The 26,254-nt window shown below is 38.0% G+C and overlaps 2 protein-coding genes across 2 annotated transcripts in view; one reads left to right on the top strand and one right to left on the bottom strand.

Moving 5' to 3' along the window:
- The window catches only part of LOC145438203 (uncharacterized), a 38,685-nt gene extending 27,446 nt beyond the window's left edge, over positions 1 to 11,239 (top strand). The window contains exon 7 of the mRNA XM_080315589.1: positions 10,317 to 11,239. Coding sequence (XP_080171715.1) covers positions 10,317 to 10,438 — 122 coding nt within the window. The 3' untranslated portion in view covers positions 10,439 to 11,239. The remainder of the gene's footprint in view (positions 1 to 10,316) is intronic.
- On the bottom strand, positions 1,477 to 26,176 carry LOC145438177 (uncharacterized). The gene is made up of 30 exons (XM_080315538.1): positions 24,578 to 26,176; positions 22,947 to 23,113; positions 22,470 to 22,630; positions 21,742 to 21,901; positions 21,455 to 21,565; positions 20,706 to 20,874; positions 20,397 to 20,464; positions 19,653 to 19,802; positions 19,357 to 19,539; positions 19,189 to 19,278; positions 18,613 to 18,778; positions 18,214 to 18,317; positions 17,944 to 18,099; positions 17,454 to 17,607; positions 16,862 to 16,981; positions 16,195 to 16,367; positions 15,015 to 15,178; positions 13,839 to 13,939; positions 13,083 to 13,169; positions 12,864 to 12,980; positions 12,262 to 12,343; positions 11,233 to 11,396; positions 9,866 to 9,974; positions 9,099 to 9,210; positions 8,163 to 8,291; positions 6,975 to 7,114; positions 5,464 to 5,595; positions 5,159 to 5,306; positions 2,715 to 2,886; positions 1,477 to 1,681 (listed from the first exon to the last, which is right to left on the bottom strand). The coding sequence occupies exons 1-30, from the start codon at positions 24,630 to 24,632 to the stop codon at positions 1,614 to 1,616; spliced, it is 3,912 nt and encodes a 1,303-aa protein (XP_080171664.1). The 5' UTR covers positions 24,633 to 26,176; the 3' UTR covers positions 1,477 to 1,613.
- Between the last annotated feature and the right edge of the window lie 78 nt (positions 26,177 to 26,254).

Here is a 26,254-nt window from a genome sequence, read left to right as displayed (position 1 = left end):
ACAGCACTCCGTCAGCCCCCCCAAACGTTGGTCTCGGGCCCCCCACATAATGATCAACCAAACCACTGGGGGGCTTCGCCCCCCAGACCACCCTACGGCTCTCCGCTGTTTAGCGCCACTTGTCATCTGGATTGGGGCTGTTTGTTGAGTCGGTTTTTCTCGCTTAGACGCGCGAAAAATTTGTATAATGCATGATTGAACTGATCAATATGATCGGGAATTGCATATATATTGCTATCAATTTTTATCCTCTCACTGCTCACGTAATCAGATTTACAGGTGAGGTGTGTTGGAAATGGTAGGACCCCTCAATAATAATTAAACACTTTTGGGCGTATACCCGTTGGCAGGAACGAAACAGCACTTCGTCCGGCCCCCATCCTCGAAAAACTGGGGTCTTGGGCTACCATAGGATGATAAACCTACCCCCAATCACGCTGTTCGCTTTTGCCACGAAATTAGCCGTCCTGTTCAGGGAGCCAGCGCGAAGCGCGAAAATTTTCGATAATTCATGATAACATTGGTCAATAAGATACGGAATTGCATATACATTGCTATCAATTTCTGGTCCTATCTGCTCACGTAATCAGATTTACCAGTAGAGCTGAGTGAGGTGTCTTGGAAACTGTATGGCCTGTTGGTATGAATCCGTAAGATGATGGTAGGCTATTTCGTGACCTCCTGACGCACACGATTTCAAATTGGTATTTCTTCACTGGCATATAATTTTTCCCTGCGGGATGGTATTTGTCTTGTGAGGTTCAGATTGCCAAGACAGGAACATTCGCCGCCAGTCATTTAGGCGCCTATGGACAAATAAACCTATCTGTATTTTGTATATATAACGAAGTTTTCGGTCAGCATAAGGGCAGTCCTTATCGGCCAAGGTTTTCTCGCTGCCGATCGTTTTGGTACACATCTTGGAGTCGCATATGTTACATGGCTTAAAACTTTATATGTCTTGGCAAATCGTGGCGCGGTAATGGCCAATGCCGACATGCCCATTTTTAAAAATCTTGCGTATTTTTTCTTTGGGGAAGATTATACAAATATGAAGACGTCTGGCAACTTGAAATCGCGTTCACACGCTCGCGTTCACACGAACCTGAAGCTTTCAGAGGTTCACACCATCCCTAGTTTGTATGTATTAATGAATTCCGGCTATGGATTAGGTCAATGATATATATACATATATATAATGTACATATATCATTGGATTAGGTTTAGGATTGAAGTTAGGGATTTGGAGTTAGATTTAGGTGATGATTAGAGGTTAGCATAAGGGTAGGTTAGGATTCGGATCAGGGGCCGCCATGTTCCGAATTCACCAAATGCTGAATTCACTGGTAACCGCAGGAACACACCATACGTAGATAACGTGAGTCAAGGATTAATGTTGCCTGGGATTTAATGGTTTCGCAACGACTGTTGAAACGTACTGCTCAGAAAGGCGTTGCTAAGGAAAATGACTGCAACTCAATTGAAACTAGGGTTATATTTCATCAGGTAAAAATCAAACACTTGAATTGCAGGAACAGGAAACTCGATGTCATTGCTATGATTAAATGATTGAGTTAATTATGAAAAATCCAGGGTAAATAATATGATAAAGTTTAGATTCTATAATCCGATATCTTGACATTGCATAGCTGTTGCACGTTGTCAACGCTCGCCGGCATGTCTGAAAAGGAAACGAAATATTAGTAAGAACACTTATATGGTACAGACAAAAGAAGCACAGTTCACAAAGGAGATATTGGTACTACAGTCAGAGTGTGTAGTGTGTAGTAGATCTGATAAGTTTCATTAACCATAGCCATTCATACATTAACCACTCTATTTAATTTTGTGAGTTCAGATGCCTCCCGACAATTAGTACAAATTGCAGTGTTGCAGACCAAAACCAAACAAAACAAACGGAAATTGTAAGAACTCTGAAGGTCAATTAATCGCCTTTCAACATGCTATTCTAGATTACCTCCTAGAGCGGAATAAAATTTGTTGCTGCCAAAGAGCAAGTCAGCATATTACAAGAAAAGTATAATATGTTGAACAAGATAATTCAACTATCCAATCTACTCCCCAAAATACCTATCGCATCATGGAGCACATAATGTTAGTTCATTACGTACTAAAGATACTAAATTCCATAATGCTGGCCATCTATCCTTATGGCCCGAGTGCAGATATGATCAAAGTAGTTCTACAGGTAACAAAGTACAAGCCGAAGTATTGCTGTGAACTTCTAAATTACATGTAGAGGTAAGTAGGTTTTTGAGGTATGCTAAAGAGATATGTGGATGTGAAAGACAAATGATCTGAGAAGTTACAAGTAAGTATCCTGATGAAGGGTATTGGGACGAGGCATCACAATCTGTCATTCAATCGGCGGTTTCAGATATTAAAATTACAATTCGTTTCTTCGCGACTGACGCAGTATGACTAATGATGATGAAAACAGGTTTGATTTAGGAAATGACATTATGTTACCACGATATGGAGTATGCGTATCGTCCTGTCATCCTGGGTATGACAATATTACTCCTAACCATGATGTAAATCTATCCAATGTTGCTTTTAGAACTACATTCACCGTAGTATAATTTACTAAGGTTTTTCGTACGGGAATTCTGCATGTGAGATTCAACGAGCTCGATCACATTCATACGTTCATTCATATGTTGCAGGCGATGTAGAAATAGAAAGCATCCAACCTATGGCAAAATAAACGCCATCATTCCTGAAGCTTTCGATACAACGCTTTATCGCAAAAACAACGGACGATGAGAGAAGTAAAGGTGGTTCTCCAACTGCCTTGGAGCTAAGACTTGTATTTTCCTCATTGTCATTCTTCAGAAAGGTGATGTTCCATTCCGTTGGAATGTCCTGTGAGAAATGGCAGATGAATATCGTCAGCGATAGCCTTTGCAAAGTTAAGTAGTATGTATAAAAAGCAAATCATTCATGTGTACAAATTCTGATGAGATACAGGTAAAAGCTCTCATTCGCTGTGAGAGTATATTGCCATATTATGTATTGTAGTTAGCTTCACATGTCTATCCTTGATGACTTCCAAAGGAAACCTATTCTTTGTGGTAAAATATAAATTACATGAATAAGCTTTCAATACAACATCCACTGTAATAAAATAATTATTGACTTCGAAGACTTTTCGAGTTCAATAAATATTTTAATACAATGGTTGTTGTATTGAAAGCTATTGTCAAGTTCCGTACCACGAACCAGCTATTTAACTTAAATTACTTTAGAAAGACTTCAGCGGGAATGTCTGATTTAAGTTAGTCTTATTCAGATGCAAGTTACGAAGGTTCATGAAATTGTACATGAAATATACAGGTTCCCAGTAAATTAGGGCGGATGTAAATTTTGATAGAGGTACATTATAATGATATAATAAGTAGGGATCAAAGCGCAAGGGTAATGTTACTGATATACCTATCATTTAAATAAAATTGGGCACTGCGCTGTTTTAGAAAATCAGTTAGTCCTTTATTGATATTTGTATTCATTGAAAGACACCACAAGATATAATACTAGAGGTTGTCGAAGCCTCTCGGAGTAGTCTTTTAATCAGACATACACCCTGGCCTTGTCCTTAGCTCTAATCTCATTGGTAAAACAAACTGGCCTAACACCTAACACAAGTTAGCTTTTCCCACAATACTAGCCCTAGTTGGTAGTTGAGTACGATTGAAAAGAGTCTTGAAGGTACAGAACTTCAAAATAGAATTACACATTATATTCACATTGCAATAACCCTGAATAGTTTCGATGTCTGGGACACTCCTCATGGGTATTTGTCAGCGATTCGTAGAGAACATTGTGTACTACCAATCGCATCACCCTAGATTTATTAGAACACGTGCATCATGCTCGAAGAAAAGGTAGTCCTTGATTCATCCCTTGAAGCTTTAATCAGAACGGGCAACTACCATGACATCTGCCCTCGGCAGACATTTAATGAATAATCCTATTTGCGCGGAATATTAGATATAAGGGAGATTTCGCATCACCGGGAAGGCCGTTCATTCTTTGATTTCTGTACTTTGGAGTCGACTTTCATCGAAATCCGTCAACCTAGTTTATGCCGACTAAAGGAGTTTGTGCATAATCTAAAAATAGAAAATTGAGCTTAAGCCATCTGTTCGCCTCTATTACTCGAATTAGCATGCTGGTGACGTCATATTTCGTGATACGGTTGTTGATATACAATGTTCTTTCCAATTCTGTATTAGTTGCTGACGATTTCGTTAGGTCTACCCCTGACGAGTGTCAGCAAAAAATATTCGAGCTCATTTCAATATGAATGTGCTATTCAATTGTATATTGAAGTTCTGTACCACCAAGCAGGTCTTCAAATTCCCTACTAGTTACTGACGATAACTCGTGACTAGTGTCAGACAAAAATATTAGGTTTTATTTCAATATGTATCTATTATTCACTTCAGTGACATTGTGCATAGGGACCAGGGATTCCTACAGATACCATACCTCAAAATAATTCCCTCACACCCGTATTTAGTCCTGTCCGAAATCACCTGTCCAAATATACCTTCATCCATGGCAATTAATTTGCACTGGAGTACATCAACAAAGTCGATAAGTGTTTGTCAATGAATTAGGCTATAACTCTCCAAGTATACCATATCAGATTTGTTGCATGAAAGAAGTAAAATTGAATTACTTAACCAGGCTACTTTAATAATATATTCATAACGTAAATATATTAATACCCGAAGCTTCTCGAGCTGACACTCTTCAGGGGCAATCGTCAGCGAATAAGGAATTTCAAAAACTTCCATCTAACTACATTACATGCATCTAATTATGACATCATAAAACTAATACGATATGTAGCAAAGCTATAGTGGTCAATTTTTAGCTTGGGAAAAAATTCTTTTTGCTGACACAATCGAGGTTGGTGGATCTTAATAAAAGTCAATTAGAGTGCAGACAGATGGAAAAGAGTGCCGCCACTACCTAATATCAAAAATCATCGGTCATGATAGTTTTTATTACAAGTAGTATTGTCCGCCAAGTGCCATGGCCTGATTGTGGCAGTATACAAGGATTGAAAGAGACAACGGTAGGAATTTATCGCGGCACAATCCACACCAGCTAATTGACGAAGTCTCACCTTACTGGCTGGAGGTTTGTACTCCCATGTATTGTGTGTCAATAATTGTCCGTTTTCTGGATTGAAGATGAGCTTTTCACTTGTGTAATATCCCACGCCAAACATGAACGCTCCTTCTGCTTGCCCAATATCAATTTCGGGATTTACACTGTCGGTACACAATAGCAACACAATAAAAGAATATTAGTTATAACAATACTTAAACCTTTTGTAATCATTAAAGTAAGGGCTATCAAGCGAAAGACAGCGATTCAGTCCAAATTGAAACAATAACTATTTATTGCCGATTAACTATTCCAGAAAACCTCTTTCCGCAATCGTAGAGCAGATCAACTCTCTTCAATGCATATTCGCCAGTCACTATGTCCATTTCCACTTCGGACAGCGCAGCGCCACACACATTGTAGCGTTTCGTGGTACTTTCCAATGGGTAAACCCTAAATAGTTGAACAAAATATAAGATTTCGTGAATAGTACAACAGAAACATAGGGACTTGTTAGTGTCAAAAAGTCGCAAGTATTTCGCAACAATGTCCCTTCCTATTTCTGAAATATTTCCATGCCATAGCAAAGATCAGTGGTGGTTAAATTAGTCACCGGGTCTGCTGTAGAAAAGTGGTTAGAATCAGGGGTCGGATTCAGCTGGTTTGCACCAATTCTATAGAACCATCTCATTAAATTTGATGGGATCAACGACCAGGTTAACATTACCGGTTACTACCAATGACTTTCCATAACAGAACTGCCTGAAAATATGATATTTGCGAGAAAACCGATTGACAAAAAATTTGAATCAAACCACCGAAAGCAATAAGCCCATTTACATGGCCGTTTGGGTCAGCTTCGAAGCTGACTTGTCTTCCGACTCTCTCGTTTTTGAAAAAGAGAAAATAGGCAGACGGCTTCAATCCGTCTTGAGTTCAATCCGTTCCGCAGAGTCGCTTGGAGACGACTTGAGCAGTACCAGTACTTGAAATCGAATCCAGCCCACCGCTATATACCTACATTTCATGTTCATATTTCATGAAACCGGTACGTATTTCAACTGTGTGAAAATGAAAGCTCTATCAGTACATAATACTGCTTTTCTAATATACACGTGGACTTATTTGTTCAGCGTCACAACTTGTGAAGTGAGGATGGCCAACAATTTAACTTCCCAGCGCACTATCACAAAGAATAAATATACAAGGTGTATTGGGCAATTCTAGACTTGCATAAAAGTATTTCAGGATGCTTCAACTGTCGTAACCTATTCCCGAGCTGAATCCCGCAGTGCTGTGTATCACTCGAGCTGCGACAAATATGACCATGTAAACTCGATCGGATTAACAGCACTTCGGCAATCCAAGGCGACTTGGCCTCAAGACGACTTGACCATTTAAATGGGATTAATGCTTTGTATACTTGGTTATTCCTAAAGTAATCGATCAATTGATTGATTAATTAAAAAATAGACTTGAATTCGTTTATTTTGTTATCACATTAAATACAGTAGATCTTAAATAATAGAAACTACTGGGAAATGGCCACATAGCTGCAGTCAAAAAGGGATATGAAAGCACCAAGTCAGCTGCGGCCTGAGTAAAACAGAATAAATGAGTAAATAGATATTAATTCTAATAATATATATAATAGGATAAGGTAAATATTACTGAGAATACAAAGACAACAATGAGCATTTTGAAGTTCGTGAAGGTAGGCCATCAGAAGTGAAGACTAAAACGTACCCAAGTAAAAGGTGAAAAGGAACGGGTTAAACAATATTCGAATAAGTACCTGCGAAAGAGGAGGACATATCAACGATTTCACTTACCAATAGTGTGCTGTCAGATCGACACCTTCCGAAAAACACTTTGCGACTTTCTCTTGCCAGGTGGTGTCGTCTGAAAGCTGAAGCTTCTCCGTCGCTGCGTCGATACGCGCTTTTAACGTATTGCAACATTCCAGCACTCCCTAGGAAAATATTCGATTATGGGGCTTCACCGAATAGTTTGGATGCACAATTAGCTTGTTGAATTTTATACTGCCGGACGTCATCCTCATAAATGACTACAGAGTGCAGACTTGGACAACTAGATAATTCTAGTTGTCTAATGTCGCTAAATTAGAACGAAATGCCAGTAATCTAATTTGAGAAAGCTCAAAATTTTCTAGTTGTCCAAGTCTGACAAGTTAGGGTTGGTCAAAGTATCCATCGTTGTTACTGTAATAATTAGAAGTAGCGATTTCCAAGTATGTAAGAAAGTAGATATTCAAGGCATAGCTTTTTCCTGTAAAAGTTGAAACTGTCAAGTATAAGCGATCTAAAACATAACATCTTAAGGAAGTAATTTGTCTACTTGCACTACTTTCTCTAGTGCAGTGGTTCTCAAGTTTTTTGTCATTGCGGACCTCCTTTGGGTTTCAGTTTAAATTTGGCTCACTTATCGTCTTCTGCAAATGTCAACTGTAAGCTCGTGATAAACAGCAAAAAAATAACATCATACTATTTATGAAGAAATTATAAAGACTATAATGATTTCAAAGCGTAGTATTGGACTCGGCGTTCTGCGTTCCTGGTCATTGGATATAGGGTCCAAGTCAGGACAAATTCGCACTGTCGATTTGATACGAATGACTGTCGAAAATTCATTTCCATTAAGATAGGTGGTGGCGAATGTGAAGATGGTAGCGCTTTCCATGAACCCTTTGGGTATGATTGCAACATATATGGCACCGAAATTGCGATTAATGAACACATGACGTATGCTGTACAGCCTAGTCGTTTCTATCTAGCAGCTCATCTTGAAGTTATTCTTTATTAGCGGCTATGTATATTATCGGACAAAATGGATTTCTGCAAGACTCCAATAAAACATCTCTAAGCAGCAATATGTTTGTATCAGTAGGCTATTGGCAAGAGTATGAAATCAAAACCACTCGAGTTGGTGCAAGTACGTAAACGGACTCGAGTGCTCTGAAAAATCATAAGCACATAGTCACAGACTAACTCTATACATACCTTGGAACACATCTCGGAAGTGATGCTACCAGCAGACGGGCCGCTGTTTGCGGAAGAGTAGTTTGTGGTTTCCGAAATTCTGATCAAGTCCATTGGTACACCTAGGACGTACGCCGCAACTTGGATGAGCTGGAAGGCAAAAAAGAGGGTCATGGATGAAATGATGACGTTATTTGACAGACAGATATATTTCGCCAACAATTGGCAGACCGATATGTCGGTCACACTCAAGTAGTTGGTAAAAATGTACAATAAAATTACAAGAAAGCATGTTTCTTTCATTTTAAGAGACTTTGTGCTTTAACTAAGTTCTAACAAGTAAAAAAAATCAAATTTGGAAATGTCCGCATGCATTTTACAGGCCAAGTTGACCACAAAGATGACTAATCCTATGTTGTGATATGTAGGATGCCATTCATACAGATGATTCATCCTACGATGTAGCATGTTACCAATGAAATTCCGAGACGCAACATCCGTAACTGGTTTATTAATTCTCTCAGTCGAGTACCATTCAAAGGACTTTATTTTCGAGCATTAATAAGTTCAGCCCGCCAGAAAAACTGCTAAATCCACTTGTTCATATGAAAAACTTTATCAGAGTCATTCGAATTCAAATACAGTAATTTATGTATTGATTTGAGTCGAGTAACGACTGCCGAATTTTATAAAGAAGAATTATAGTTTCTATACTATCTCCCAAACGTGAAAGCCTTGAACCCACGACTGGTCATATCACAGCATCAAGAGCTTAGTACCAAGCTACACACGTTAGTTGAAATCACATATCTGTAAAGTCGAATACTTGAGATCGAATCACTAAGGTACCGATTTTGCCCAGCTTTATATCCCCATCGGCTCAAGTGGTACCCCTGCTTCACTATAATTTTTTCTTCAATTAGTCTAAATTCACCGTCTTCTCATTACTCAACTTACTTTCGTACTGACGCCTTGCCCAACATCGATAGCGCCGGTTGTTAAAACCACACTTCCATCAGATGCAAAGATGCTGACTTGAGCGCCGAAGCAAAACCCGTCCCATGCAACTCTAGAGAGATGGATGTTTGTATACATGAAGAAAAAGGGGAGCAATATAATCCATGATATAGAGTTAAATATCAATGAAAAATTCGACTAGTATAATGGGTAGCGGGTAGCAGTCGAAGATCTACTCTCAAGCAGTTCAGTGCACAGCATATGTTGTACAGTGGATGTGATTGATTACCATACAAAATAACACATCTATATAGGATAGGCTCTGCAAGATGCTGTCCTGGCAATGAAATTCAAAAGTTAAAAGGAAACAGAAAGTAAATTATCGTCCAAAGTACACTAAATAAAAACATCGCTGGATGGAATGAAAGCAGCAACAACCCACTGAGCTACCAGTTCTTATAAAACATTCAAAGCCCTCCATTACAGGGCATCTCTGGATATGATACAATATAAACAAAACTGCAGCAAGTTCTGTACTTCGAAAAGCCTAATATAAATAAGATATATATATTACAAGTTTACAACAAATAATTTATGGACTGATATCGTGGTAAATTTATGATTATTTGTGTTAAATAACTGATCATATATAATTCCACACGAATCACTGACACCGCATTTGTGTGTGTTAAAAATTATTTTAGAAAATACTAAATATCTAATCACATACTTCAAATTCAATTATATACCGTATTTTAAAAACTCACAGAAACTTGATCGGCACAAATCCAAGTCCTCTTTTTTTGAATTTATTTTCTTTATTGAAGGCGTCCACCTTACTTTGCCTTTCCGCGGCACCGGCATTAGCGAGAAGAGCTGCGATAACAGATGTGATGGTTTTTACTGGTTGCATGCATGGTTGGAAAAATAAATCAAAGCAATCCTAATTTAGTCGAGTATGGATTCAATTGTTTTGAGTTGAGTCACATTTCTACCGTTACATAAGTTGATTTATTACCAGCAGAGCGAATTTTGGCAGAAATTTATCACTCACATTGTGGGTTAAAACAGAATGTACAAGAAAAAATAATCTTCATGTCGACGGTATTAGTTTTGTACTGTGATTGACACACAAAATATTCTGATAGCCAGTGCATGGTATTGCTTTTATTGCCACACATTGCATGTTGCCGAAACCAGCTTAACATCCTATTCTAGGTATCGATGCTGATACATCAAGCATGCGTCTCCATCGTCAAAGAACATCAACAGATGCAGAAAAAAAGAAAATTGATATCTCTCTCTCTCTCTCATGTCATTATTTACCTCTCCCATTCTGACAGTCCAGTGCAAAATTCAATCAGTTTTATTGGTGTCAATATTTGGAATAAGCTGCCACCTCATCTCCGTAATTTAGACTCTTGTGCATTTAAAATACAATGTTTTTATTCTCCTATCTCTAACTACCGCTAAATTGAATTTTGAATAGTTGCATGATACTGGGTCTTGTTTTTCTTTTCTGTTTCATAGTTAAGTTTTCTATTTATTTTTTATTCATTAGTTATCGACTGAATATTGCTCCTGTCCTGAGTGGCCCGGCTCTGAAGACTTTGCCGTATCGAGCCTCCCGTCTACCTTGCATATCGCATTTCACTGTTACATTTTTGTAGTGTAATGTTGATATGTAATGTATACGAATAAAGATTCTCTCTCTCTATCTGACAGTTCGGAAATATGGATTCACAGTTTGCATTCACAGATTGTTTATACTGTACAGCCCAGATTTGAATATAGGTATAGAAAACTGGTCATTTTGCGTTAGTGGTGAAGATGTATCTTGGTTTTCAAAAGTATTGGATGGTAAAAGATTGACTACTGGAGTCATGCGACACCCCAACAACATTAATTTTGCTTATTAAAATGACTTCCTCGAATACTTTACACCCCTTTAATTTGTCCTGCTACTTAATTTTGATCTTGAATGACTCGGAATTGCTACTACTACTATGAAATTGCTGCCATGACTTCTATTTAAACTCGAGTGAATAATATGACCATCTCTGTTACGAATACAACACTTCGTGTAACACCACACATAAAATCATGTTTAGCTGCCAAGAACAACCTATCATACTTTGCGATATGTCCCGTAGCTTGAAGTTGGTCAAAGTGGTCCCGTAAAGGTCGACTTGCCCGGATTTGTAAAGATTCTTCTGCTTGACGATCATAGGATCCTGCTTCACGACCCTTGCGACATGTTCGAGAACCATCTCCATAAACATTGACGTTTGAGTTGACCTGCATTCGTCAGATGTAACGTAACAGCTTGGGCGTATATTATATGCGGCAACAAGATGAAGGTCGATATTTCAACTCTTGTATACAAATATAGGAATAGCTTCTTTGAGGTACAGAACTTCAATATACAATTGAATAGTATATTCATATTGAAATGAACCCGAATATTTTCGGCTGACACTCGTCAGGGGTAATCGTCAGCAACTAGTAGAGAATTCGAAAGAACAGCGTATATCAACGATCGTAACACAAAATATGACGTCACCAGCACGAAATGTCGAATACGAGAGCGTGCAATCTACTATTTTTAGATGATACACGAACTCTTTTTGTTGACACAGCCTTGGCTGGTGTATTTTGATAAAAGTCGACTCCAAGGCACACAAATGAAAGTGTGAGCGACCCTTTCCGAGTATGCGAAATCTGTCGTCTCGATAATTTTTCGCACAGGCGGGATTATCCAACAAGTGTTTGCCAATTGCAGAATTTATGGCCTTTGATTGTTCCGCATCAATCTTGAGCGGGTGGAAAATATTAAAACATTGGTATCAGCAGCTTCCCTCAGCATTATTGGCTTGTAGATAGAGGAAAAATGGTGGTGCTGACTGCTGACAATAGTTAACCCGTTACATTTTCGCAAGCCATTGTGCTATTAATTGTTAACTATACGCGAAAAACATACTATATGCCGGGAATTTGGATTTGATATTTGAGCAAGACGGGAATCCGGCAAGTTTTTCTGTAACAAGACTGGACTCAGTGATTTTTCCGAGTGCAAGATTCAGAAAAAGTGACTCCAATTCAAATTCAAATCACTCATCTCTAGTTGCGGTCAAAATCTGAATTGAATTGGTCGCATACTCACTGAGGACCTCTACATGCGGCAGTACCAGGCATATTGGTACGGACATTTTTCGCAGTTAATTTCCAGTTAGGGCAATAGTATCCTGCAACAAAAAACAGAATCTTCGGTTTAATTGCTCAGACCTATCACAGATTCACAGCCAGTCGTTAAGGAACAACAACGATTGTATACTCACAGTTCTCGAAACATAGAAAAGGATTTAATAACTGTATGAAATATGAAGATGATAAATTAAACAAAGCCTGTATATACAGACAGTGGCTATACCCGACTTCAAATTTCGACATTCGTTCTGTGATTGGGACTTATGTCCTTGCTATTTCAATAAGGACTGCAACCGTACCTTGGTTGTTGCACCCCTGGACCCGCAAAGTGTAAGATTAAGGTTAGATTTTCACTGGCTGTCTCCCAGGAACCTAGCTCCAGGCCTACAAAACCAATGCCAGTCACAAGCTCAAATAAATGGTTGGGTCGGGGCTGGAAGGGCGTGTGGATCTCTGAGTAGTGGGCTACTGGGCACTTATATGCTGCGGCAACCCCAAGTATTGGAGAAGTCTAAAGACTCCTAATTTCAACACAGACTTACACAAAAATGTACTCACCACTGTCGGAAAACCTGGTCAATGATCCTTTTCCATACTCGGCAGAATTTGGAGTAGAGCCAATATTGCAGTAGTAATTCACTTCCATTGCTTGTAACAGTCCATCTCCATCAACACCTGGAAGAATTGTCAGCTAGTCGCCGTGCAGTCAACATAATCGCTGAGGTAAATACTGTCTAAACACTTTACTATAGGAGACATTCTGTAACATTGACCCACCAACTTTGTAGTCCATAATGTATTCGGAACGTCTTCCGAACGTCTCCATGCACTGTTCCAATGTGGCATGAAACCGGACGGGGCGTCCTAAAATAAGAGAACACATAAAATTTATTGCACCAATTGCAGATAACATTATAGATCATTTCAGACCCAAAACTGGTTATTTTTACGAATCAAACAGCGATTAGCATCAATTAACAGATTTTGTATAATAGAGGTGGCCATCACATTGTGACTCCACAAATGTGTGACATCTCATCCACCAAAATCTCATTTGATTGGGAAATGCTGAAAATATCACCTAAATTTAAACTCCAACATACTGCGAGAATATCTACTTTCCCTATAGAGTAAGAGTGCTTCTACAATTGATTGAAATTTTATTACACATCTCTTTAAACTTGCGTGAAACAGGACAAGCGTGTGAATGTAAACTTTTGGAGAAAGAAACTATTATGAAGACTTTGGCAACTCATCCAAGCAAAGGAAGCATATAATGCAGCTAAATTGTACCACAGTGACTTCAAGTATACGGAAGCTTTTCCTGTGAAATCTGAATTGCATAAATCCAAGCGATGTAAAAATACTATTATCCTAACTTGTTATAATTTCTATCCTGAACAGAATTTGCTCAAAATGCAAGACAAGCAAAAACTAGAATTAATCTGAAGCACACGACACGTTAAGATGAGCGGAAAGTTAATTACAGAAAAATGTACCACAAGTCATGACTTTTACCAAACAGCAGCATACCCGTTATATAGCTTGAAACCAGTGTGATTGCAGAGGAGAGCCAACTTGCCATTCCTTTACCACCATAAGCCCCGCCAACTCTGCCAGTGCGCACGTTCACCCTGCACAGAACACATGAGACCAGTTTTAGGTAAAATAATACATCAATTCAGCCCTTAATCTGGGATAAAATATACATAAGTTAATATCCATTCTTAACAGAAAAGCTGTGAGGTATTATAATATAAAGAGATCTGTTTTTCACATATAGACATATAAAACAGTACCTGACATGGTTCAATCGGCTGTTTGCAGGATTTTGGTCACATGATTGTTTGCACATAGCAACGATAAAAGCTTAACAAGGTACTCTATTCTGCTCTTGTGCTTATGGTAAAGTTCACATAATCATAGCAAGTATTGCAATCTACACAAGTAAAATCAACTGTCACTGATACTGCAATGAAATAAGCCGGTATATGTAGACTAGATGAATTTTTTACCTTGATGTCAGTTTTAGGTACCGCAATACGACTATATAACACTCGATATTTCACCGAATTTTTCGCGTGTAGAGTACCAACCACTTACAGAGCAAACGCATCTAACATAGCCAAGACCCAAATTACTATATCCACAAAAATTGATGTGTACAATGCACATTGCACACAAATGCAGATTTTAAATTAAAACTTCATCTCAAGCACAAACACGGTATAGAATAGCTACCTAACCGGTCGCTTGCTGTGCGCAACCAATCATGTGACTGCAACCAGGCAATAGCATATTAGGATTGAGACTACACTTTCACCAAAGGATGAGTAACGCTGCTCTGAATAGGCGGTGGTTAATTTTGAATAGGATATTTCACTTTCATCCCATATTAATGGAGGGGGTTCGTTTTTTACATACTGCTTCTTCTACTTGTACGATTGACTTTGATAAAGGTGATTATTTGCTCATCACATTTTGTCAGTATTGAAACTAAGTTTCTTGACAGATTCATGTCACAATTTAAAATGTCATTGCCATCTGTATCTTGATATATTAAAATAGTTGTATGCATGGAACCAATAGTTGTCCCATGTCATAAACTTCTTGCATTTTCTGGGTTAACAAGAAACAATAGTCCAGAATTTGTTTCCGTTGGAGTACTTATGTTGTTTGGTATATTTAGATTGCCATGTAGAGTCCCACCTGTTGTTGTCAAATCCCACAATATAGGCGCAATTTTGTTGGACCTGGTCCTGCCACTGACTGGCTGTTCTCAAATCAAAGCCGTCCTCGGTCGGGATGGCTTTTGAAACCTGCGGCTCCATGTAAACGTGATATTGCGCACCGAGCTTGGCTCTCCCAGAAATCTAACAAAATGAACAATACCAAATTTTAACGCAAATGAATTTAACTGCGAGTTGGTATGAAAGTAAGTATTTCTAGTGCCATAGTTAGCACCCTGCTACTCAAAATCGGGAGGAATGCAATTCTATGGTAATTGGAAGGTTTGGAAAATATTTGGATGATCAGGGTGAGCAATTTTCGGGAAAATGATATGTTTCAACGTTAGGGAATTATGGACAAATTTGATCTCGTTATGTTAGAGCTTGACAAAAACCCCAGCCATCTCTCAAGTGCCTAATTTGCAAATTTCTTCAATGAAGAATTATGCTGTTCAATTCTGTGCTGTTATATGATTATATAAATAATAGTCAGATAATGACAAAAACAAATTATAATCAGGACACTAGGGCACAAAGAAATTTATTTGTGTGATCTCAAGGTGTCAAACAATACATGGCATTTTTGACTAACAGCTACATTTTCCCAAACTGCCAAACATAGTTGGCATATCACACACTGTCGTCATGTTCAACTTGTCAACTATAACTAACAACTTTTATTGGGTGAGATTCTAGACCATTAGTGATGTTACAGACATAGTCTGGTTCCATTTAGATAAGCAAATTTATGCCACTGATGTAAACATCCATCACATACCATGAAGCAAAAAAGAGAGTTTACATGCAAAAATCGGTAGCCCGAATATCGGGGCATATGGCATTTGAGGATGTGACTTTCTTAGCCTAAAACTAACCCCTTTCCACAAAGCCAATTCCAACCCTAACCCTAATCCAAACCCAACACCAACACAACCCAAACCTAACTTTAACCCGCATGCTCAACCGTCGCATGTTAAAGTTTCACATGCACATATGTCAACAGACCACTAAAAACATGGCATATTATTAAGAGTCATATTTTGCTAACCATAGGTAAGAGCCAAGATTCAATAACAGTTATTTGGTCTGCTTTCATGTGAGTCATGTTGCCATGGACCTACAGCTTGTCAGAATCAAAGATGAAAGACAGAAAAGAACACCTTGAACTTTGCGTCATTGTAAGCCTCATCCGCATTTCCCCGTTGAAACTCATCTCCACCTTCATAAAACATTTTACGCGTGATCGCTTCGGCAAGATCACAGACGGCATGCCCAATATTCTTGTATGTCACCTTGACGGCTTTGGCGATTTGCTCCGCGTGGAATTGAGAGTCTTAAGGGGAAATTGATGACATGACGGAAAGAATCGGTTTGCTAAACACGCCTGCTTAGATAATTGATTTCCTTGGTTATACTTCTACAAAGCAGACATAAATATCTCTACACTGACTAAATATGATACGCAGAACACTTATGCCTCAAAATTACGTGTCTTTGTGATGCAAATAATTTGTTGGACGAAGTGAGCTAAAACACCATTCCAGATTGTACATAAAATGTTTTTTATGCCAGCTGAATGTAATCATATTTTTTGCCGTGACTGTATAATGTAAGACAGCTAGAGCAGGATACAGAATTCGTAACTGTTGAGATACATAAAGAAATCCAGTAATGGAAAGCATATATGATTGAGAAATACATGTATGCCTACACAGCAAGTGACCAAGCAGGGGTAAGAGTTTCGCATTGGTATTCTCTACAGGCAAAACATAAACTATCGTAGGATAATAATAGATAAACCTATTAACCTTCATTTATTCATCTCACCTGCTAGCACAATGGCTACGGGTTGACCCGCAAAGTCTGTATGTCCATCGACCAGTATCGGCTGCGGTCCGAATGGTGGTCGAGCGAATGTGTTTTGGACCCCAGTTGGAAGATCAGCAGCTGTGCGCGATTAAACAATGTAAATTTATGATTTTTATCAGTGCAAGTTAGAGTGAATTGTGTGAGGAATTTGAAAAATATAATTTTCACAGTACAACATAATACGCCACCGCTGATTTATTATTGCTCTATCAGTATAAATCCAGCTACATCATGCTAGTCCCTTGGCTACGGTGGACTCTAGTACCGTATATGGGTAATATAGTATGAGTTCAGGCAAAATGTCAAATATGCAAAATTCAAGCTGTATTAGACTCACGTTATACCGGCTCTACATCAATTGATTGCGAATACAATTTAAGCCATAAAAATGATACAAATCACATTGATTTACCCACAAATCCTACTGGAGCAAAAGTGAAAGTCACTTAAAATGAAGACCACAAGAGTAGGCCTAAGTATTCACAAATCCTACCTGGCTATTTCGAAAAAGTAGAAGTAATCATTGTCAACTACATTGTATATGTCTCACCTGTGATAACACTGTGAAAACCCGGCATGCTTTCAGCCTGAGATGAGTTGATGTCTTCAATATCCGCGTTTCCATACTCGGCCATAACGTACGATGCAAATAGCTCGTTGGTGTCGTTTGTAAAATCCGAGATGTATTTCGCCTCTCCAGAAGCCTGTCAACATAACGTGTCATATTCATAACGACACTAGAGCATGTAAATATGTGCAAATAGACAAGGTGTAAGCATCATTCTTACTAATCTTTCAGGAATGTTTGTATTTTTTGAAGGGGATAGGATTTGGTTCATGGTACATATCGTCATGTTGGCAAACGATTTCATAATAATATTGAGCAAGTTAATTGGCCATCTCTGATGAGTGGTATGATCTGGTCAACTCTGCAGTAGTAATGTAATACTTCGAGCATCCAATGAAAAGACAGGCGAATTGCCACACAAAATGGAGTTGAATCCTTCAAAAAAATTTTGAACCAAGGTTCCTGTCCTAACCTGTTTGATAGCTGACAACTTTGGAATGGGTTCCGTGACAGGGAACATGCTCGCATCTGAATCGTATGTCCGCGTGGAGCTTGTAACCGGACGTTCCAACGTATCTATCGTCGAAGCGATATCGGCAGGCAACATGTCGCAGAGATACAGATAAAACTAGAGAAAAAATAGATATCCAATTGGTCGGTCATACATTCAAGTTTTGTACTAATGCAAGCCTTATTGAACTGTTTCATGATACGATGGTCCTGCGGAATATAGATTGATTACCTTGTAAAAGATTCCTACTGCAGCCGATTTTCTGTATTCTGGTGATGTTTCGACGGCACTGTACGATACCGGTACAACTTCATCGTTAAACACCTCTAGAGCTTCTGTAATACCAAATCAAGTGTAAAATTTGAGATACTATCCAATATAACATGGGCAAAACACAGTGCATTGAACGTAACTTTGCTGAATATTGCACGATGGACGGGGATAGATGGACAGTCTTGTATTCGTCACGTCAGAGAAAGAAGAAAACGTATGGTAGCAATATTGACTAGGAGACGATACAAATTCGTAAGGCCTTCAGATACCTTTGCCCCCAGTAAGAGTAGTTGTTGCATGCTACCATTTTGGTATCAACCTTTTGCCTTTAACCTAAATATTACCCAAAAATTCTACCTGACAATGTTTGTTCCAAGTTTACATTTTTGCCTTCGAGATATTTTTCGGTTTTAACCGCGCACACAAAGTCCTTGCTGATACCGCCCATTGAAATAGTCGCGCCATGAATGACACCGTCTGTTACAGATGCCGAGAATGCTGCATTCACATAGGCATGGGCATTCTGGTAGAAAGAAAACTACAATTGAACAAATTATTACTCCATGTATTGATAGTGTGGAACTTGACACTATGGATTCAATCTGGGAAATAATGATGATTGAAAAATCTATCCTCGTTGTAGCCTACAACACAGTATCAGACACTTTCAGAAAAACGGGTTTTAGACGTGAGCAAATAATGTAATAACAAGTCATATATGAATCCTTAAGTTCCTTTCCCTTAATTTGAGCATGTTTGACATGGAACAATTGTAAAATCACGGATTTCAGTGAGAACATATCAATGCCACATTCCTAAATTTAATATTCTGCTTCAGGTACACATAATAGCAAAGGACCCATCAAATATTCCAAAAATGAATAATATGCAGATCGATCAGTACATTTCGGATGTAAGACACAAAAAACTCACCTGTGATCGCGGCATAATTTTATAGCTCAGCGCCTTAAATTTACCGCCAGCTGGTGGGGTCATTTTGGGAATCTTGCAAGCCAAAATCACCTGTCACAAACAAATGCCGCCATTACTCAGCAAGTGATAGCTTCAGCAAGTTTTGGGAAAAAAACAGCCTGCCATTACCTTTCCTGTCAAGTCCAGATCCATAAAGTTATTGTCGCCGGTGAGATTGTAATCGATTTGGTCCTCCGTTATGCAATCGTAGATTACAATTTTCACGTTGAAAGCCGCGAAAAGTGTGAAAATATCAGACGGAAATTCACGATGCAGTTTCTTTATCATGATATTCCCTGTCCACGATCCAACCTGAAAATAATTTGGGTGAAAAAATTATAATTTTGAATAATGTTTTGAATTTACTATTTACCGATTCAGTTTTGGGGCATAGAATATGTCTGACATAGTGTAAAAAAACTTACATTTCTCACTGGCACATTGGCTACCTTCCTGATGTGCTTCGCCATGGCAGCGAATATCTCTGATTGTTTGGAGTAGGTTTGACATGACTGGATCAAATCATTTAGTGAGACATTTGCACCGACTGTCAAAGTACTGTCAGAATTTGTTATCTGGAAAAAGTGAAATAGGATTTTTACAAACTTCCAAAACACACAAAATCCTCACACCACATTTAGAGCCATCAAGAGTTATTGTAATTGTAATTGCAATAAAAACAAAATCATAATGCTCCAAAGCATTGTATATATGTAAATTGCAATTGTGCTTCCTATATTTTTTTCATTAGATGCTTTTTGAGTTTTTACATTCTGGCATAATAATAGCAAGTACAGTATTCTAATATTCACGACACTCGATTTTTGAAGCAGAGAAAAGACATACGTTTTAGATACTACATTTTTCGATAATATATGTGTTTATAGTTAAGAAACAGATGTATTGATCTCAAATGCTCAAGCATGAAATTTCTGATTTTATTAATACAAAATATAAAATCGGGTGACTTGGCTTTACTACATGAATGTTTGAAAGAGAGACTGACATATTGCTTCTTCACATATCTTTTTGAATAATGGTTTACAACAGCGGTGTGGAACTGTGGCCTATTGAGATATCTTTTTCTAAAATACTAATATTGAATGGCACGCGGTCCGCACAAGCACAATTTCGACAATGCAGTATTGCAAAATCATTATTTCTCTTACTTCATATAAATCCTTGACTTCCTTACTATCGATGTAGACATCAAACTTTCCTTCGTTTTTGTAGACTCCTGAAATATAGTGAAGACGACTCTGGTAAAACAGAGATTTCAAATAATATGCAAGAATAAACAATATTGTGAAATAATAACATACCATGGAATAGTCATAGCATACCATCATATACAAATCCTGTATCAATTTACTACCAATAGTTACTTTCTTTATTAGGGTATTACAAGTTTAAAACCTTGTGCAATACTAACACTGAGGAACACATTTTTTTAAACCGATATATAGGTAGTAGCTTACCAGTGCTAGTATTACCCACAACGTATCTGATGTTTGTTTTTCCATCCATCACAAACTCCTTGACTTTCTGGATTAGCTCCGCGAGAGTCAAAGGTCGAATCCACATGGCTGTATCGTCACCAATTTTGTAGTGAACAATTAGAGATTTGGGCGCATTTGATGATGTGTCCTGTAGAAGATAAACATTCAATATTGAAGTTCGTAATAGGGACTAGCAGTATAACATTAACTGAATAGCGCTGTGGTTCTTAACTTTGTTAGCATACACTTTTCTGTTGGCGTAAGTATCCACGGATTAAGCAATGGAAGTTGGGAATTCACTGAATGGGTGTAAAAGCAACAGGGGTTTCTTTGTAGACATACATGTGATGTGCGTTACAGTCAATTTCTTTGACCTGGTTGTTTAAGGTGGTTTTCATATACTTACCGGGTATCTTCAAAAATAATTACTGTAGAAAGTTCAAGCTCACAGTGCAATGAGACTGGAAAAGGAAAATTGGGTTTTTCTGCCTATTTCCAGACATCAGAAATAGTAGACTACCTTAATCGAGAAATTGAAATGGTTTAGTTACAGAGTGTACTTTAAAAATATGCCTATGTGCTGCATTAATTTGAGGGGTGTTATGTGGTAGCCCTTTCAGGAGGATAAAAAATTGAGTAAGACAGCTTGACACATATCCTTCCAGTCAGTGTCAAGCTCAAATTTGAGCCCTTTGCGTCAGTCATTGAAAAACTAATTTTACATTTACCAGTTTAGGCTTGTGCATCAGTGGATCACTCCCGTCTGCCTCATATCTGCCACAAGACTTGTAGCAATGCTCGCTCCAGTCTTTGCATTCCTTTCGACAGATCTTCAAGTCCTGTTGATAAGGTTGACCAAAATTCATCAGTCGAACACAATATACACAATATAAATTTCAAATTACCCCTATTTGATTTTACTACGACACACAGTGACATCAAGCTAACTTTTTTAAACAATTAATTTTTTCGTAAATACAAACTGGAGATGTCCCAATCATGAAATCACACAAACCTCAATATCCTGACAGATTTTTTTCAGCTTTGGATCTGCATCGGATGCAAAGCTTTTCATCGCGTCGAAGATCGGCCGATAACCGGTACACCGGCAAAGGTTTCCGTCAAATTCTTCCTCGATTTCAGCCTGGGTCGGATTTGGGTTGCGCTGCAGGAGGCTAAAGGAAGTAAAAAGATAAGGTGAGTGCATTTATATTATTATACAAATGTGTATTGATATACAAACTATCACATTATGGATGATTGTGGTTTGTAGAAGGGTGTTGGCCATTGCATGCATCTCATATCCACACAAATTTATTCTTGCCTATTACTTATATGAGCTATGGCTTGAATTTGAGTCGCATACGATGATAAAAGATAATTCATATGAGTAAGTTCAATAATATGGTCCTATTACAATTTTTAGTTTTTTCGTATTGGATCGTTAACTCAAGCATAAATGCTATGAAATTAAAAATAACTTATTTTATCATCCTTTCGTGCCATCAGGCGTAACTCCGTATGATATACATACATTTCCCACTCAACTATTATTAATCTTTATTACGCAAAATATTTATATTAGCCAATACCATATAAATCGAGGGAGATTGGCACTGAAAATTACAGAGAGTAACCTTTTCCGCCAAAGAAATTCGAATATACTTACGTGACTATTTATTCCACATATTCTTAATGTTTATTATGCATAGAACTAGGTAAAATGGGCAAACCAGCTTTCACCTATGCATTGTCATGACAAATCCAGGGGTGCAATATCCACACTGTGTCGCATTAAAATGTGCGACCCGTTCTTGAATAACATTGTAAGAACCACCATCTTCGATCAATCCCTCAGTGGTTGTGATTTGACATCCATCCACAGACAGCAGCGGTAGTAGACACTGGTAAAAAAAGGCATATTCCAATCAACAATTTGTTTTTGCCATTCTTCTTATCTCTCCTACCTTTTCCAATTCATACCAAATATGTTTCTATTGCTCATATTTTCATATTCCTTTATTTCCATACCGAAACACACATATTTATTTCAATGTTTTTCATATATTTATTTACTTCTCGTCATGTATTTATATCTACTTACATCTACAACACAAAGTCAGCAACACAAAGTCATATTGTTCCAGCCAGTCTATAAAATACTTTTTCCAAACCAGTACCACGAGTCAATACTTTGTAGGAAAAGCATATTCAACTCACTGAGTTAGCAGAAAACGTTTTTGAACTGGAAGTACCAGGGATAGGCCTTGTTACAGTGACAACACAGGCGCCGCATCCTCCTTCGGCACACATTACTTTTGTTCCCGTTAATCTTCCGCTTGTACGCAGCCAGGAATTTAAACTGACTCCCAGCTCGACATTGCTCACTGAGAAAATGAAGCATGAGAAGATTAAAATACCAAGAAAATATGTTGTTCGTCAAAAATAAAAGAATAAATTTGGCTGCGGATAATGATAGGACCTGGGTCTCATTATTTGTCACCTTCTACTAAATACATACCAGTAGAGTACCAATCATTGTCTACTTACATCACTTCACTTCTACTTCAATATTTTTGTGTCAAATTACTTGAAATTCACTGTTTCGACTTTGTAAAGTAAAATGCAATGTTCAAATACATTATGATCACGGTTGTGACAGAAATTGTGACAACAATGGGGTGACACCGCCACAGTATCATGATAAGAAAATGTAATTCTGAAAAAATTAATCCGGTTGAGTAATACTCTGACCTATTACTTTTAACTTCTAGTTGAGAATGTCTAAATTCCACTTGCAGTTGACTAGGCATTCATGGTATTACTTTAACGTGTAGCAGACTATCATCCATGACTGGCTAGTGGGCAATATGTATCTGGTTGAGAGCCTTGAGTCTTACAACCTCAGACTTCTTATATCTGGAGGTGTCTTGTCGAGGCGGGCAATTAGTGACTATAGTACACTCATCAAAAGATCTGTGCACTTCGATAACTGACACAGAATCCGACCAAAGAAACACGGAGTCTTCTAAGAGGAATATTGAGACAGAAGCGACCTCAGAATTCTGGATTCTAGAATAATGTATTAGTCATGTGAGGCCAGACCAACAAACTCAGTATCAGACCAGCCACTCCGTATCCATTTTTAACAATGTTCGAACATTGTGCTAGCATAGACCTGGATTTAGTAGAATTAAAAGGCAGTTATTACCGTCACAGTAACAATAGGGAAGAGGACATTTATTGCACACCATGGATTCAACATAATAAATGCACTACATAAAACCAGAGGCAAACAAATCTGTTTGTAAATATGGAATTGTACATGTTTGCATGGCACCACTCTATTATATTGCCATTGTCATGATGCATTCATTATGGCATGACTGCTCAACTGACGAACCTTTTCAGTGTTGAATCCGGACCTTGTTTGTCTCAGTATATTTACTTGGCTTTTCAACAAAACAAATCCATTATATAAAAAAGGCCAGTTCTCCGACAAGGTGTGATCAACAGAACACAAAATCCATTTCGCTTATCGCTTCAACTGCTTTACCTGATTTTGTATGTAGTTATATCAAATAACATTTGTATGACTGTACATTATTTCATGAGTGTTATAACGGACCTAAACCAAACTTGATCTTTTGTAACTGGACCATTGTTGAAAATAGCTGAGTGGCCCTTCTGACATGTATTACACAAGTACTATTTTTTAAACTTTCACAATCGTATTTGAAGTAAAGAAATGTAATAAAAAGATCATTACAGTGAGGTGTGAGTATTCCACAAAGATATAATACCTTTTTCTGTCAGTTAAAATTGAAAAATATCGGTTGTGTGACACTCACCAACATTTTCCTTTCCATTGACATGAAATTGGATGCTTGAATTCATTGGATCCATCCTGGCTATGCTCTTTCCGAGAGTATCGGAGTATTTGAAACTAATTTCTCATGCTAGCACTAAATGCAGTAATGGGTGTCAAAACGGACATAAAATGGTAATTGTTTTCATTCACAACATTATGTATTATAAATGTCGTATGCATCAAAGTAGCTCACATGGATCACTGGGAGTTTTCATGAAATCATCAAGTTTAGTAGGATACACCAGAAATGCTCCCACTTCTTTCTCAGCAGTATTTGATAGCCTATATTATAGTGCGCATCTTACAATACACAAGTCATTTGAGGATGGTAGATATAATAACATTGCATATTCATAGAGAAATTACCAGAAAACACAGCTACATGTCCTCCGCAAGCAGAAATTGCCACTATCACGCAATGAATGACTGTTGATAAAATTTCAATCAGTTTTCACAATATCAATGCATTCAATTCTGCTGCTTATCCTCACAACTTTTCAAATGCACAAAAGCTCACAGGCAACTATTTATCAATTCAGGAAACTATGCATCGATGTGTCTGCAATGGCAAAGCAGTAGAGCAAACAACGTTATGTTGACATTGCATGAGCCTGCATCACAGTTTAACAATCTAGTATTGATCTATCATTTCTTTCACCCGAGTGTACAATGTCTGGCTACCGAGCAGGTTACAAAATTGACATTGAAAAAGCTGCCAGGTGACAAGGCTGCTGTAGGCAAGTTTTTGTTGCAGGTAAATCCGTGAAAAGTTGCATTAATTTTTCCCAAAAGTTGCAGTAAAAAGTTGCATTTAATTTTTCACAAAAGTTGCACTAAAAGACCACAAGGTCAACTTTCCGGCTCGGCTCTCGAAATACCCGTTAGAGCATTACTTCAATGCTGATTTACAGTATTTTGGTCGAATTTGGCAGTGTATTTCACCAACATTCTCAAAAAACACTGACATAATTGCCAAATATTTCCAGTAAAAAGTTGGTTGGGTGAAAAATTAAAAAATCTTTCATGAAAAATCGAAAAAATTGCATGAAAAACAGCAAAAAAGTTGCACTATAAGATTCCTTCAAACAGCATTCTACATAACTTCCGAGTATTTAGGAAGCTGCCGCAAGCTGTAAAAAAGTTGCAAAAACTTGCCCTAGTTATCACTTACCGATACATTATCCCTATGTCATAGTAAGATTCTGTAAGTTGAATCATCATATCATACTGTCTCTGCATTTTCATACACCACTCAAGTCTCCATTAAGTAGCGTCTAAGTGTCTTACACAGGTGTGGACACTGGTAATTTGCAAGGCAAACTGCGTTTGGGTTACAAAGCTCTGTCCATATGGCCAAAGGGACCTGTGATAATCGTAACACTGGTTGCCTGAGCACAAGATTTGATAAAACTGGTATCAGAGAAGACATGAATTGCATTCTGCTCATGGATCTGGAGCCATCCTAAATCACTCTCGAATTTCACAAACATGCCAGCAGTCCCCTGGTATCATGAAACCATCATAGTTCTCTTACAAAGGAGACAGCGCGGCATTTCATTGCATGATCAAAATCTTTCCTTCCGAATACAATCTATATAGTTTAGCAGATAATCATCTTTAACTCGAACTGAGGTGGCTACTCTTCGGCTACCCTCTG

This window comes from Botryllus schlosseri, chromosome 4 (genome assembly GCF_051294905.1).
Source record: "Botryllus schlosseri isolate E-star chromosome 4, Bs_hap1, whole genome shotgun sequence".
Taxonomy (NCBI): Eukaryota; Metazoa; Chordata; class Ascidiacea; order Stolidobranchia; family Styelidae; genus Botryllus; species Botryllus schlosseri.
Note: the sequence above shows the minus strand (reverse complement) of the source record. Positions and strands in the feature narration are given on the sequence as shown.